This window comes from Crocuta crocuta, unplaced genomic scaffold (assembly GCF_008692635.1).
Source record: "Crocuta crocuta isolate KB4526 unplaced genomic scaffold, BGI_CrCroc_1.0 scaffold204, whole genome shotgun sequence".
In the NCBI taxonomy this organism is placed as follows: Eukaryota; Metazoa; Chordata; class Mammalia; order Carnivora; family Hyaenidae; genus Crocuta; species Crocuta crocuta.
The window spans coordinates 1655942-1672499 of record NW_027529603.1 but is presented as its reverse complement, the minus strand read 5'-3'; the positions used below and the strand labels follow the sequence as shown (position 1 = coordinate 1672499).

At 46.1% G+C, this 16558-nt stretch overlaps 2 protein-coding genes across 6 annotated transcripts in view; one reads left to right on the top strand and one right to left on the bottom strand.

Annotated features, from left to right (window-relative positions):
- DNAI1 (dynein axonemal intermediate chain 1) overlaps positions 1-4319 on the bottom strand; it is a 59878-nt gene extending 55559 nt beyond the window's left edge. The window contains exon 1 of the mRNA XM_077761834.1: positions 4129-4319. Coding sequence (XP_077617960.1) covers positions 4129-4158 — 30 coding nt within the window. The 5' untranslated portion in view covers positions 4159-4319. The remainder of the gene's footprint in view (positions 1-4128) is intronic.
- Positions 4320-4855: 536 nt separating this feature from the next.
- FAM219A (family with sequence similarity 219 member A) overlaps positions 4856-16558 on the top strand; it is a 53790-nt gene continuing 42087 nt past the window's right edge. For 4 of the 5 annotated variants that reach the window (XM_077761901.1, XM_077761900.1, XM_077761898.1 and 1 more), the window contains exon 1: positions 4856-4933. In XM_077761901.1, the coding sequence (XP_077618027.1) occupies positions 4874-4933 (60 nt within the window). In that variant the 5' untranslated portion in view covers positions 4856-4873. The remainder of the gene's footprint in view (positions 4934-16558) is intronic. The other variant, XM_077761899.1, reaches the window with a different exon arrangement.

The window sequence follows — 16558 nt, the reverse complement described above, 5'->3', positions numbered from 1 at the left end:
TAAAGAAGTACTAAAATTTGTTAGTCATAAACTAAAATTAGCTTTTAACTGGAGTTCACAGAAGACTCTAATTCAGTTCTCTACTAAGAAGTCTGGCTGCCAGGCAATGTGTGGCAATGCTGCAAAGCTCCTCCTGCGCATACACACATTGCAACCAGTTGGAATTCTCAAAATTTTCGGGAAGGACACTTTGTTATTGGGGCATTACCAGTGATGTTTGAGCTGGTCATGGTTTATGGTGCCTGATATTCATGCATTTTAATTAGAAATTATGATTCATGGAGCTCTATCACAGTCAGTTTAATATGCAATGGGTTATTTGATTAACCGTATGGAGTAGAGGGATACACCTCTCTGATCTTATACCCTCCCGCCCCCCACTGCCTTGCTGATCCAGGACGTGTATAGCAAGCTTCCATCTCAGGAACTTTACTCTTGCTATGCCCTAACTTGGCTAACTTGTTCATTTCCTTCAGATCATTCTTGAATGCCACCTTTGTGAGGCCTTCTGTGACTGCAACGTTTAAATCATAATCTGCTGGTGTCCTGAACTTCCTACTCCATTTCCTTGCTTTACTTTAATCCTTGACACCTATCACCATCTGATAAGCTGTATATTTTACTTATTTGTTTATTGACAATTTACCTCCAACTAAAAGATAAGCTCCACGAAGCAGAGATTTTTGTTTTGTTTGTTGCTATATCACCAGTGCCTAGAACAGTACCTGGCATATAGTAGATGATCAATAAATAATTGTTGAATGAGAATGAGTATGGCATCAGAATTGTTGACCTCTTAAATCTCTAATACCCACTCTTAAGACATGGGTACATGTGATTCAAATTTGAATCATTCATAGTCCTACTGCCAAAGCAGATATAAACATGAACCCAGAAAAACATGTTTCTACAGTGACATTTTCTTGTTATCACTCCCCACTAGTCTCTTCATTCCAGGCATTCCCCTTCCTACACTTTATTTTAAAAATTTTTCTTAATGTTTTATTTATTTCTGAGAGAGACAGCCTGAGCAGAGGAGGGTCAGAGAGAGAGGGAGACACAGAATCTGAAACAGGCTCCAGGCTCTGAGCTGGCTGTCAGCACAGAGCCCGATGGCAGGGCTGGAACCCACGAACCGTGAGATCATAACCTGAGCTGAAGTCGGACGTTTAACCGGCTGAGCCTCCCAGGCACCCCTCCCCTTCCTATACGTTAAACACACTCAGATAGAAATTTCTAAAGAATAGCTTCAGGCATTCAGAACTCATATGCATTTCATTTTCAGAATTTAATATATTCCAGGCATTGTGCTAGGTTCAGGGGAATCAACGATGAATTAGACAGACATTCTCATTATACTATCACATAGCCTAGGGGGGCTATCACCCTATCCTGCCTCCAAAAAGGGGACTTAATCCCTTATAGAATATGACAGTCAAGCTGAGACCTGATATATGGCTGGAAAATGAAGAAATTCGAGACAGAATGGCATGGAACAGGTGGCAGCAGACAAATGATTATACCAGGCAGGTAGAGGAAACAGCAGTTTCAAAGGCCTAGAGGAGAAGAATGTGTGGATGTCATTTTCCAGGAAGCGAGGGCAGTTCAGTGTGCTGCAACTATGGAATTTTCACAGAGCAATGGTAGGATCTAAAGTAGGTTTAGTAGCAAAGGCTAGACCTTGCAAGGCTTTGCAGGCCAAACAAAACAAGTTGGACTTTTTGGACTTTATCCTGAGAGCAAGAAGGAGCCACTGAAAGTTCTCATCACTGGAGTGATATGACCAATGGAATTTAAACTCTTCTCTGTCCCCTAACAAGCTCAGTCCTGACCTTCCCTTTCCACTGCAGGCAGCCAAGTCATAGATATATCCTCCCTGAACCTTAGGCTGCTTCAACTTGTATGTCTCTCTTCCTGCCAGCCCTAGGGATGCCATCCTCTCTTATCTTTGTGTGCCTGTGTTCTGTCTCCCTCACTGGACTCAGTTCCCAGAGGAAAGGCACAACTTCTCAAACCTGTCTAGACTGTCCCACACCCAGCTCACCAGTGACCCTGACTGCCCTTCACTGAGACAAGAGAGTGAAGAATACAACTTAGCACAACCCAACCTTTTCTCATGCCCCACTCACCAATATTTACACAATACTGAAACAGCTCTTCCCTCTAGGGGGCAGCACTGATGTGTCTATAGCCAGTGTATTCACATGTGAGTAGAGGGTTGTTTCCATGTGTACATGTGTATATGGCCAGTTGACCCAGGCTTTTCTGCTTTCTATCTGCTGTCACCTCTCTCTGCTCTCAGTGAAACTAGACTCTAATGTCTCCCCTAATGCGCTGGAGAAACTGACCCCAAGCTTGTTGAAACTGTAAGTGCCAGGAAACACAAATCTCATCTGCAAGTGACAGAGAGCAATGGTTACCTGGGCCTGCAGGGTTGGGGAGAACTGACTGAGATGAGGCACAAGAAAACTTTGAGGGTAGGGGCGAATGGGTGGCTTAGTCGGTTAAGCATCCGACTTTCGCTTAGGTCATGATCTCGCGGTTCGTGGGTTCGAGCCCCGCGTCGGGCTCTGTGCTGACTGCCAGCTCAGAGCCTGGAGCCTGTTTCAGAGTCTGTGACTCCCTCTCTCTCTGACCCTCCCCTGCTCATGCTGTCTCTCTCTCTCTCTCTCCTAGAAATAAATAAAACATTTAAAAAATTTTAAAAATAAAAAGAAAACTTTGAGGGTAGAGGAAGTGTTTTATATCTCAATTGTGGTGGTGGTTCACAAGTATATAAATTTGTCAAAACTTGTCAACATGTACAACTAAAATTTCCATTGCATTGTTTGTGAACCAGACATCAGTAATGCTGAATTTAAAACAAACTTTATGTAAATTAAGTCAGTAGGCCAAAACACAGTACATGAGCTTCAAAACACAGCTCAACTCCGACATAAAACTAGAGGATGGCCATACAGGAACAGCAGCCTCCTGTGGTTGCAGAAATCTAAGAAAGATGAGTCCACCTGCTCTGGAAGGACAGGTGAAAGAAGCAAAGTAGCAAAGACTAACATGGAGAAAGCCAGACCAAAATATGTAAAGTAACAAAGAGCATGGACACAGATTTGCTCTCCAAACCTCAAAATACCTAGATCTGAGTGAGGGAAATTTAGAATAAATAAATGGAAGTCCTGCTTCACAGAGTCAGAAACTGCATATTAGTCTCAAGGTGATAATTCATAAAGGGTTTGGAAAAAGTGAATTCTTCAAGGACTGAGTGACAACCACAGAGGGCTCCTTGAGAAGCTGGGCCTTACCTTACCTTCCAGAGTGATGCTGGGGAGGAAAGCAGAACTCTGTAGTTGGTGGATGAAGGGGCTAACTCTTGGGTATCCAAGTTACCCAAGGGATGACATCTGGCCAGGTGGCAGCAAGGACACAATGTTCACATGGCTGAATGAGTCACAGGAGTGGTCCAGGGACTCAGAGGAAAGAGAGACATTTGAGGCTCCAGAAATAGTTGGGGGCCAGTGTTTGGTGTGTACAAGTGTGTGAGGAGGGAGTGGGGGGTAAGAATGGGGAAAAAGATCTCTCTCCTCTTCCTCTTTACCTGACCTCTCTTTCCTCACAAGTCTCTCAGCACAGAAAATCTAAGCCAAACTCCTGTACATAATCTGTTCTGTGACTCCTGTACAGTTCTCTTGCATTCCCTCTGTGGGGTCTCAAAGGCTTGTGTCCCCACCTAGCCCAGCGCTGGGCATACAGCAAAGGGTTGGAAAAAGAATTTCTTTGGGACAAGAATGTGAGGGCAACGAGGAAGGTATCAGTGGGAGAGGGGGTGGGAGGTAAGGAGGATGACTGGTCAGGAGGGTCTGTGGTATGAGTGGAGAGAAGGAATGGAATGGTGAGGACAAAGGAAAGGGAAGTAGGAAATAGTGGGTCAGGAGCAGTGTGGGAGAGGAAGCTAGGATTAGAGAGAGAGAGGACAAGGTTAGAGGTCACTGGAAACACAGGCCAGGGGTCACGGGGAGAGAAGGTAAGGGTCAACAGGGAAAGGAAGATGAAGGATCAGTAGAAGTATAATCAGTGGCCATTGACGGCGAAGGCCAGAAGTCATTGGGAGAGGGCAGTTGGGGTGTGTGGTACCTGCTTACGAGGCGGCTGTTTATGGGGCATCTTGGAAGAAGCAGGAAAAATCTCGACACTTGGAACACCTACAAAATGCTCTCTCGCCTGAGGAGTAGGTATTTGTCCCCTCGATCACGCACTGGAAATACGGATTCTCTCACTTCAATTCCCAGTCGCAGGGGTTCTTTGGGGACAGCAGTCGTTGTGGGTCCCCGCGCCCTTGCACTATAGAATCGGCTCCTCCCAGACGCGGTTGCCCAGCAACCAACCTTTAGCCAAGACGCAGGCGCCTCTGACGCCCCCTCCCGGCTCGAGGGAGAGGCGGAGCTGGGCGCGCGGGGAATCTCCGGCTCCACTAAGACCCGCCCCCCTCAGGAATAAAACGACCCGCGGCAGAGAGCATTAGAAACTCCAGCATGTGGGAGGGGCTGGAGCATCCAGGCACCACCTCCTCATGAATAATGCAAGTCCAGGCGGTGTCCCGGACCCGGAAGTGGAGTTGCCGAGTCACCGCAGTGGCTGAGCTGCTGACAGGAGGCGGCGGCGGAGGAGGAGGCGAGGCAAGACCTGCGGCTCCGCCGGGCCCCAGCTGCGGTAGCTCTAAGGCAAGCCCACGGGCCACGCTGGTCTCAGTCAGCCAGCGAACCTCCTGCCCTGCGCCCACCCCTCCATCTGCCCCGACGCCTGCCCGCCCGACTAGTCCCGGGCGGCCTAGTCTGCACCACCCTCCCGGCTGCTGGGGCCGCCGCNGCCCGCCGGCACCATGATGGAGGAGATCGACCGGTTCCAGGTGCCCACCGCGCATTCGGAGATGCAGCCGCTGGTGAGGGGGCGGGCGGCGGGCAGGCCAGGACCGGGAGGGGGCGCTGCCCGAGGGGGAGGGAAGGAGGGAATCAGGTTTTGGTGGCTGTGCGGAGGGGGCGCCTTGAGATGGAGCAAAGCGAACCTTGAAATCGCATCGCCGGGGGATGGGGACTTGCAGGACTAGAAAACCGTGGGAGAATGAGCAGGGTGACAGCAGAAAGGCATGTAAGGGCTCAGGGCATAGTCAACAGAGACAGGCCAAGAGAGCAACGGGAAGGGCCGTCGGATGGAACGTTTGGGGCACAATGGTGCACACCGCTAGTGGAGGCCCTTAGCTGGGAAAAGAAGGAAAACTGTCATGGGGCACCGCCGCCGGCAGGCCTAGGGGCTGGGATGAGAGGTGAGGAGCCGCTTAGCCTTAGAGGCCTATGATGCTCAGCGCGGGGGAGGGGGCCAGGGAGCAATTAGACTAAAAGGGACTGGAATAGCCTTGCGGAGGAGGAGGGGGTATGCCTGCCAGTTTGCTGGATACGGATGAGAACGCAGGGCCTGGGCCAAGGACCGGTGGGTACGGGGGGGTCGGTGCAGGACCCCTGAATAACGTTCTTCTGAGGAGAGCGCAGGCAGTCTAGGCTCGGGGTGCTAGAGCCGGAGTCGTGGAGGAGAGAGCTCGGCGGCGAGGTGGAGAAACAGGGGTGCGGATGAAAGAGCTCAGGAATCGACGGTAGAGGGGGCGGGGTCGCGCTGGAACCGCCTGTGCCCACCCTTTCGATGAGCCCCCAGCATCCTCGGCCTACGTGCTTTGAGTCTTTGCTGGGCGCCCATCCTGCTGCCTGTCCGCGGTCCGGGAGTCTGGGAGGAATGATGTCATCGCTGCCGGCGCGGAGAGGATGGAAGGGGGAGGGCGACGCGAGCGACCAAGGCCAAGCTTAGGGGAGACCAGCCTCGATGACCACCGCTTAGGGGGCTACCTGACTGGCTTGTACGACCGGCGGTGGGCAGTGGGCCGAGAGGCGCCGCGGAGGCCTAGCCAGCTGGTATAGGGAGAGGGGGAAGGGAGGGAGTGCCCCGCTCTGTTCACTTTTCCTTCTCCCTTCCTCCTTGGAGCCTGAGGGGGAGCTGGAAGGAGGCTGGGCTGGCCAGGAACCTGAAGGCGTGGATGCCCTATTCTCTGAGCTCTGCTGGAGTCTAGCAGAGCTCTTTAAAGCTTGAAGATCTGGGCCTCCCTAAGGCTCCTCCTTTTATGTTAGGTGGGGAGATGAGGAATATGTTCCCCCTTTGGGTCCCTATCCCCCTGGCTAACAGATGTGCTTTGTAGCTTCCTGAGTAAGTAACCTGCCCATTACAGCTGACCAGACAGATTTTGGCAGGGACCCGTGACCAACTCTAAGCCACACCTTTTGGGGGATGGTAGAGAGAATCATTAGGAGCCACCTAGCAGGAGATGGGTGGCCTTTTCTCTCCTTTTTGTTACTACTTAGTTCTAGAAGCCCAAACAGAGAAGCTTTACAGAAGTATACAGTATTAAACTGGGGAGAGAGATGCTGATGGACTTTTTTTCCTAGCCTGATGCCATCTTTGGAATATTTGGGGGCCAGAAAATCCTGCTGAGAAATCTCCCTTGAACTTGAAGAACTTTAGGCTGGTTTTTAAGACAACATTCCTTTCTGGATTATCTTTCCAGCCAACCTGGCTTGTCAAACTAGATGGCCTTTCCAGTTCTAAGCATCTAATCAAGAAACAAAAGAGAGGATGGATGAAATAGGAGGAAAAGGAGTTCCAAGTTAGTCAGGAGAAGAAAACAATGAGTTGGTTTTTGCCTCCCATCTGGGGTTCCTAAGAAGGTAATCAATAGTTGTCCAAGGAAAGGGGGAAAGGAATGAGGTCACAAGGGCTTCTTAGTTATCTTTGTTATTGCCTGAAATTCTTAATGATAGTTTGAGTAAATAGTGTCCCCCCAGAAAACTCCTGAAGTGCTCTGATCTGTGTGACTCTGGATTAAAAGTGCTTATGCAAGGAGGCACTCATCAGAAAATTTGTGGTTGCCTTCAGACCTTTTTCTGTGTCCTGTAGATTTCTGCCTCTTGACCTCTATTTCCAGGCTGAAGTCTAGGGGATCCCCAGAACTCTTTAAATGCTCTGTGCATTATTGAGACTAGCAGACCCTTGTGTAGCATTTCTGAAAGAGCCTTCATTTCAGGGCATAAGGAGTCAAAATGTTATACCACAGAAGAGAAGAGCAAAGTGGCTCTTTAGAGGTATTTAGGTAGACCATAAGAACTAGAGTCCCAGGCTCAGACTCAACTGTGACCTATTTTATTTCTTGCCATTATTTATTGAGACCTCTAGGAAGTCTTTCTTCTCTGGATTCCATTTTTTCATTTATGAACTGAAGACAAACCATCTCTTTACAATTTAAGCAATAGCTCTTCACTCTGTCTTCTAAGGAATATCATAGGGAGTTGATATCACTGATTTAGCTAATTCATTCACCAAATATTTGTGTAGAATCTGCTGTGTTCCCGATCTTACACTAGGTATTGGGGACACAGTGGTTAGCAACACAGATACAGTTTGGCAGAATTTTATTGTTCATACTCACTCCTTCAGTGTGGGCCTGCCCCTCTGAGGGCAGAGTAGGGGCTGTCTCCTTTAGCCTTAATGGAAACAAGGCAAAATGCAGGTATCAGCATCATTGCTCCTTTCTGGACCAAGCTGTTCTGATAGAGGCCTTGTCACAGGGACTCCATCATTAAATAACCCTTCCTCACCCATAGCGGTGGAAAGAATCCAGAAAGCATTCCTTACTTGAAAAGCTCTTCTAGGGAAGAAGATTTTTATTTTTATTTTTTAAATTTACTTGAAAGAGAACCTCAGGTTTGAAAAGGAGGTCTAAGAGAGTGGCAGGAGCTGGGAGAGAAAGCACAGCCAGCAGATCTGGGTGTTTCCAAGGTGCTAATTTAAGCATTAGTTCCCAGCTAGTGGGAAGAAGAGGAAGAGATCCCTGCCCTGTTGTTGCTGCTGCTGTTGCCACAGCTGCACGGAGCCTCTTGTCTGGGGTGGGAGTTTGCCTGAAAGGAATGGCTTCCTTTCTTTTCCCATCACAATAACTTAATTGGCCTGGCTACATCTCAGCAGCTGAACCAGGCCTGGGCCTATCACTGAGAGTTCCCCAGGGTCTTTTCCTGTCTCCTTATGAAAGGAATGAGAATTGCTCTTGGAGACCTAGTCCCTGTGCTCCGCTCCTTCTGTGTTCATCTCCTAGACAATTCTGAGTGTTTCTGAGCACAGATTTTCCAAAGAAACTTCCAGGGATAGGCACACCTTGTACTCAGTTCTGTGTCCAAACCACACACACACCTCACTGATCTAGGGAAGCTCCCAGATATCCAAGGCTCTCTGTTGAGCAATTGGGTTGAATTTGGGCTGTTGTTTGTGTGAGCAGCAGGGATAGTCTCTCTGGCCCTATTTGTCTGTTGGGCTGGTTGGTGCAGCCTCACAGTCTATATCTTTTCTTTGGCTGCAATTGGAAAGGAAGAGATTTGTTGGGGGGGAGGCAGGAATGGAGCTTTTAAGGACTTAATTATGTCAGGCAAAACCTTACCTCCTGTACTCTCAAAGACCTAAGACACACACACGCACACACACACAAACACACACACACACAAGCATATGGCAACAGATGGGGTCTATGCCTAAAAGATATGCTGTTCTCCTTGAAACCCATATTATCCATTAACTCATTTGTTTAGTTCACAAGCTTATGCTCATTTCTGGATACTTTAAGGATAGAGACAAATGAGATTTCTCCAGTAGGTGGCCAGGAGAAGGATGGGCTCAAAGAGCTAGAGGAAGCTGTTAGATATATGTCAAGAAAGAGTGGAAATCAGTGGAGGGTGCTCCTGAGCAATAGTGGCACCTCTCTTAGGAGAAGATGAAGAATGCTGAGGTTTTGACCCTTTGATCATGTGAGTTTGGAAAGATATCTCAGACTCTTCTTGCCTCTTGACACTCAGGGCTGGGGGTGGTCAAAACAGTAATTCAGTGAGTAGGCCATAGTACCTCCTGAAGGTGGCAGAGAGAACGTTGTAAAAATAGCAGGAAGCCACTAAGGGAAATTGACCTACGTGTATCCTGTGGTCTGGGACTATAACCCAGTAGTATTTCTCAGGTTTTGGGAAGAGGAGCATCCTCTTCTCTTTTCCTGTATTCCAAAGGGAGGATCAGATTTGCTCAGGCCTCCACCTTCTCCTTTACTATTCCTTTCTTCACTCAATAAACACTAAGTACTTACTTTCTGCCAGATGTTGTGCTGGGCTTGACAACACAGATTCTTGATTCAGGAATACACACAGTCAAGATGGCTTTAGGTACTATGAGTAATTAGCACTGCACGAAGTAAGAACCAGGTCAAGCAGGGCCAAAGGAAAACAGGAAGGGCTCTCATCGAGTGATCGGGGAAGGCTTCACAGAGGAGACATTGCTGAACTGGCTCTTAGAAGAAGACTAGCAGCTTGGCAAACCAATAAGATGTGGTGAGGCTAAGGGCCCAGCCAAAGGGCATGGAGGAAGAAACAAAAGGGTGCATTTGAATGAATGAAGTGTTATAATTAAGGGAATAACATCAAATTTGAGTTTAGGACTATCACGCCAATACTGAATGAGAGACAGGAGAAAGTGACAGTGGAGGTTGGAAACTAATATGGAGGTGGTGCAATAATAATCCAGGCAAGAGATGATGAAAGCCTACACTAAAGCAGAAAGAGAGGAGGGACACATACATAGATCCTAATGCAATGGAATAGAAGGATACGGTACCTGTCTGGAAGTCTGGTGGAGAGATAGGGAGTCAAGGATGACTCCCAGGTTTCTGGTATGGATGTCTGGAAGGTAAGAGGCACCACCACCACTTCAGGAAACTGTGGTGGTTGGCCATGGGGTTGGGTCTATGTACCTCTTGTCTTCAGGGACTGCTTATATGGGAGAAGGCTACTGTTTTCCTTTGCCCTGCTGTTGAAACTGCATTCTTAGGGTTAGAAGGGACCCAGAAGGCCTGGAGCCAAAGACCAGAGTGACACTGACCCCAACAGCCTCACAAAGGATACTGAGACATGTGCTCATCAGCCAGTAAATATTTTTCTCCTGAAAACTGCTTTGATGAATGCAAGTAAATTGATGGCAGCAAGGAGCCATGGTATTTTGTTGTTGTTGTTGTAGTTGTTGTTTCCCAGCAGCCCTTTGATGAAGGAAAAATAAAATCCTTTGTTGGCTAAGAGACTGCCTTATGTTGCAGTTTCTGGCCTGGCCTTTTACCATCATCCTGGTTAAGCTTATAACCGTTTTCTCTATAATTGGTCGACCTAGACTCTTTCACTGATTTCTTTTAGAATAGATGTGTGAGTTACTGCTTCACTTGCAAGAGTCAGAGAGGAAAAGAACACATACCTCTCTTTTCTGAGACCAGCCTCGAAAGCTGTACTTGGGAGAGAAGCAGTTTCCAGGCTGCTATCTTCCAGGCAAGGTGTGCCAAGGGAGCAGGCTCAGAGGTGACTTCTCTTCTTAAAGGCCCCAAGTGTGGTTTCTGTTGGCAGGTGTTTCCATGGGTAGCTGGGTGTCAGGCTGAATCAGTTCCAGCCCCTAGCTGCCTGCTGCTTTTGACAATTGCCCATAGTGAAAAGAAATGGAAAACAGAGCCTTCTTCACTTGAACCTGATTCACCTCAGGCACCATCTCCCCTACTTGAAAAGACAGATGGAGCCTTGTGTCTGGAAAGGATATAGGAGACTCAGCTTCTTCGGTTTAGCTGCTTCGTGCCTTCCAGCAGACCCTGGAAGAATGGGTACAGGGACCCCCAAAGGGGACAGGAAGAGGAGAATCAGGCTAACAGCAGATACTCAGAGATGCTGGCTGAAGCAAGAGGTGTGGCTCAGCAGGCTCTCAAGCCATTGTTTCCAAAGGAGACTCTAGTGGGAAAGTGGCCATCTGGGCCAGAGAAAGGAAGGAAGGAAGGAGGCCGACCTAGGACCAGCTTTGGATCTGGCTCTGCTCTGGAGTTCAGAAGTTGGCACATGACCCAAAGGCTTCACTGTGGGGCAGCCAAGTGAACTCCTAGGCTCTAGGGAGGGACTCTGGAGTGGAGAAGCCCACTAGAAAGGAGGCTCATGGGGTCTGGTGTGGGGGACAGTAGACAGAGGCCAAGTAGGAGTTCCTTCTAGGTGGTACATTCTTAGGAGCTAGTTCAGGCAGATATGTCATTGCATTTGTTGTTGTTGCTGTTGTTATTTAGCAATGCAAGTTGAGGATCAGGTGGTTGTGGTTATTGAACGTCAATTTTAAATTTCTATAATGACAATGATGTATTTATGTGTTTAAGATGGGACTAATGGCCACAAAGGGTGTTCTCTGACCATTCCAGCCCTGACAAAAGGCCACACCTAGGCAGAAACAAGCCCAGCTACTGTGGTACCTGGCCTGATTTTTCCTGTTTTCATCACCAGGCTCTTGGCTGTCCTAATCAGAGTCCACCCCACCTATCTATTTAGAACAATATCTGAAGGTATTTCACTTTAACTAAGATTTATTGAATTAACTGCATCTGAATCATGGAGTGAGAACCATATACATTTTATTGTGTAATTAACTTAAACGTAATTATGTGCAAACTATAAACGATTTATAGTTCCCATATTAATTTCCAATTTTATCTTTGTAAAGAAATTGGTGAAGCCCTCAGCCAAGCATGGCTTAGACCAGCATTTTCTATAGTATAATACTTAGAAACATTGGTCCTTTGAGATACTTTACGGGGTAATAAAAAGGATCTAAAGACAAATTCCTTTGGGAAACACTACACATTATCCCATCACAATGTTTAGTAGTGTTTTAAAGGCTCTGAGAAGTCCTGCAATAAAGAAACCTTTCCAGCTTTGTTTAAACCAATGTTTCTCAAGTGTGTGTATCTATGGCATCTTTTTAAAAAATGTTTATTTATTTTTGATAGAGAGAGGGAGAGTGCAATTGGGGAAGGGCACAAAGAGAGGGAGACAGAGAATCTGAAGCAGCCTCCAGGCTCTGAGCTTTCAGCCCGGATACCCGATGTGGAGCTCAAACTCACCATGAGATTATGACCTGTGCCAAAGTTGGACGCCTAACTGAGCTACCCAAGCGCTCCATGGGACCTTTTTTCATGTTACATCTGTTAATGTCTTACAGAACAAATGTGGTTTATGGAATACTCTTTAGGAAATTCTGTCTTAGAAATTAGTCTCTTTTTTTGATTCAGTCTAGATTTATAGTGTTCCCAGTTCTTTTGAGTCTCTTTTATAACCCATACCATTTTATGCCATATTAGTCTGTAATGAGATGTTGCTGCTTTATGTCAAGGTCTGGACTTAGTGCCATCAGGAGGAAGTTCTTGGTGAACACCGGTCAATGCAAAAGTAAATACCTAGTGCTTAGTTTTTCTCATGATAATACTAAAGGCATTTTACTTTCTTTCAAGTCCCTCTACTACATGTTAGTCTGGTGAAACCAGTACTTTTACCTTTAACTTTTTTTTTTGACAGTTTCATTGAGATATAATTCATATACTGTACACTTTACCCATTTAGTACTTTACTTTTAATCTTTGTGTGGCTGCTGGTTGCCTCAATTCCATTTCTTTTTACCTGTGGGCTGTGCTCTGCCCTTTTGTGTTCTGCTAAGCAGGAGAAACTACAAAGATTATACTCATCAGAAAGAAATCTCTCATCAGGAGGAATCCCATCTCAATTGGAATTTAAGCTGAAAAAATGATTCCCTGATTAGGTGGGGTGCCTCAGTACTTCCCCTGTAGTACTATTAAATATGCCCCCTGGTCGCAGCAGCTCAAGAGGCATTCCCGAATAATCATTTTAGACTCCCTCCTCCATGGGCTATATAAAGAATGAATGATAAGCAGGTTTTACCCCTTGTATCAATGCCCATTGATCAGTAGTGGCTGCCTGGACCATGTTTTAAGGTGGATTCTGAAGCAGAGTCCTGGTTCAGTGAGAAAGAGTGACGTCATTGATTTCCATGTCTGCCGCAGGGGAAACATCATTTCTTCTTGCCATCCTGGTAGTCTTGAGTCCTGAGCCATCATAATTATCCTAGGCAAAGAACACAGGAAAGGAAGAATCTTAGAGATGTTAGCCGGCTCAGCAATCTGTTTCCTGGAGGGGCTAGACTCTTATGATATGGCTCTCAAGATATGAATGGAGAAAACGGATCTTTCCTATGCTCATCTTTAGCATGGGGTTTTGAAGTATTGACACTATATAGAGTTAATAATCCTTTGGAAATAGATAGGTCAAGCAAGAGGAAGTAACCTTGCTGACTCTGCAGACCCAATAAGAGGGGAAAAGAGGCAGATTTAGGAAGAAACCTTATAAGTACCATATAAGTAGTTAGCCACACTTCAGATGAAACTATAAGCCCTTGACTAAAGGAGCAAGGAGAAGGAATAGGCTACTCAAGACGAGACCCTTAAGCCAGCGTTTACTGGAGAGGAAGGGCCCTACCATGAACTATACAGCCTTAGCACTCTCTTTTTCCCAGGCTAAACAGGACTTGCATTTTCCTCCTACCATTTTCCTAGAGGCTGGTTTCCACATCTCCAGTTATCCTGGCTGCTGTAAGCAGATACTTTGAGGTTTTCATCCCTGGAACTAAACCTAGACCTCCCCATCTGGTCCAGCCGATGCAGACTACTATGAGGCCAGCTGCAATCCATAATATTGATAATGTACTTCTATTATTACCAGTTGAGGCTTCATGATCATCTTTAATAACTACCTATTGTTACGTTGACTCAAGATACATCTGAAATAGAGTAAGCCTTTGCCTTAGCAGTGCAGAATCAAGGCAAGAACCTGGAGTCACATCTTGGGCTAGGCTGGCTGCTGATACAAGTAAGGATTCACTGGGGCTAGTGAGATGGTGTTTTCATATTTATTAGAAACTATGCCATGGGGCACCTGGGTGGCTCATTCAGTTAAGCATTTGACTCCTGCTTTTGGCTCAGGTCATGATCTTACGGTCATAAAATTGAGCCCTGAATCAAACTCTGTGCTGAGCAGAACCTGCTTGGGATTTTCTCTTTCCCTCTCCCTCTCTGCCCTTCTCCTGTTCTCTCTCTCTCTCTCTCTCAAAATAAGTAAATAAATAAACTTAAAAAAAAATGCTACATTTATGTAATTGATTCTTACTCTCAGAGAGGGAGCTGGCTGGATTCAGCAATGTGGAACTTGAATCTAGGTGAGGCTGTGTGATTAGATAGGCTAGGATAGACCTTCAGAGAGCTAGTGCTTATATGGACAGAAGACTTCATGTAAACCTACTATGTGACATGGCCATGAGCGAAGCTAACGTGCTGTTGAGCTGTGTTCAGGTCCGTGGAGGTAATAAATAGGTCAGTGCTATCTGAAGTACTGTGTTCTATGTTGATGCCATTATTCAAGAGGGGAAGTGATTGGAATGAAGAAAGGAGTCAAAACCATACCATGTGAGAACAGTTGCGGGGTACCTGGGTGGNAGGGAAAGCATTTCAAGGTTTTCAAATGCCTAAAGTACTAGAGTTAAGAAAGGAAAAGTAGTTAGACTGAATATTACCTGTGGCTTCACAAAGAGGAACCAGGTCCTCTGGGTTGGAAACATAAACATGCTTCTATCTCTGGCCTTTGTTGCCTCCTGTTCCCTGTAGTAGCAGCTCTCAAACGGGGACCAGAGGCCAGGGGACCTGGAAGACATGTTGCTCTTTGCAAAATGCCACACTTAAAGAGGAGCTAGGAACAACACTCTAGCAATAAACATGGCTGTATCATGTGTGTGCAACATAAACATACCTAAAACATTCACTGTGGAATTTAGCATGAGCAGCAACTTTCCTACTTTTCTGTTAATATGTGTTTGCCAATCTTTCCTATCTTTCAAGGCCTATCACAAAAATGCCACATTCTTCATGCTTTTCTCTCTTTCAACAAAGTATCAACTGTCCATTTTACCTGTCCATGGTCCTAATACATTCTCTTTAGAATTCGAAGTTTGTAGATGCAATTATCCTTATTGTAAATTTCTTTCTAAGGTAGATGAAAAGATGTTTCCAAAGCACCTGAATCACCTTGTGAAGTAGATTGGGAAAGTCGTTTTTGTCCATTTTTTTACAGATATGCAGGCAGAATCCCAGAAAGGTAAATAGGCTTGGCTATTACCCAGCTGGAGGTTAGCATGGCCTAGACTAGAACTCAGGCATTCTGACTCCCAGGCCCATGACAATTTCCTTTACAATTTGGGACCTAATTAACTTCTTCATCAACTTAAACCTCTTCACTGGCTTTTGAGGCATCTACACTAAGCTTTGCCCCTCCTACCTGGCCATATTTTCTACCATTCATACCAACTTTCCTTCTGGATCTAGCCAGGCTCCTCACCTCTTCTTGTCTATTGGCATCTTGAGGCCTCCTCTCCCCACCCTTTTTTTAGGTTTATTTGTTTAAATAATTCCTATACCCAACATGGAACTCAAACTTATAACTCCAAGTTAAAGAGTCACATGCTCTTTTGACTGAGCCAACCAGGAGTCCCAAGGCATCCTCTCTTCTTAAGAATCTTCTCCTTTCCTTCTCTGTGTATCCCACCCCTACGTATCCTTCAGAAGACTATATAAATTCCCTTTCTCCAGGGGAAGCCTTCCCTGACTATTCTAGTGAGCTCTCAACCGTCTCTAAAGCCTATATAACCTCTAGCACATAACTTGATATATACGATATCCCAGTTTGGTGGGTCCAATTTTATGTGCTATGTTATGAGTCTCATCACCCAATGCCCCATTTAACTCCTTGGCAGATAGTTCTGCCTCCAGAACTTATAGTCAAACAAAGAAGAGACTTGCTCTCATGAAACAGAACTACAGAAGAGTACAGCTGGTTTCTTTAAAGATGAGTCAAAATGGAGAGGATGCTGGAAGGTGATTCTAAGGAGGGGACCAAGTAGAGACCCAGAGGAGAATGAGTTGGTGGGAGATAATGAGTGGAATAGAAGGTACATGTAGAGAATTGTGGGAGATTCAAGGGGATACATGAATTTGGGCACTCATTCATTATAAAAATACTATTGTTGGGGGGGCACCTGGCTGGTTCAGTCAGTAGAGCATGTGACTCTTGATCTTGGGGTTGTGAGTTCAAGCTCCACGTTGGGTGTAGAGATTACTTAAAAATAAAATCCTATGGGACACCTAGGTGGCTCAGTCAGTTAAGTGTCCAACTCTTGATTTTGGCTCAGGTCATAATCTCACAAGTTTGTGGGATCAAGCCCTATGTCAGGCTCTGCACTGTCAGCATGGAGCCTGCTTAGGATTCTCTCTCTCTCCTTCTCTCTGCCCCTTCCCTGCTCATGCACATGCACTCTCCCTCAGAATAGATAAATAAACAAACATTTTTTTTATCTTAAAAAAGTACCATTGGACATCTGCTCTCTGCAAGACACTGTACCAAACACAAGGAATAATATGATGAATAGAGCAAACATGGTCCCTGGCTTTATGAGCTGGAAGTCCAGTAGGAGAGACAGATGCTAAACAAATGAAGTGTGCTAACAAAATTACAATAACAAACTATGACAAGTGATG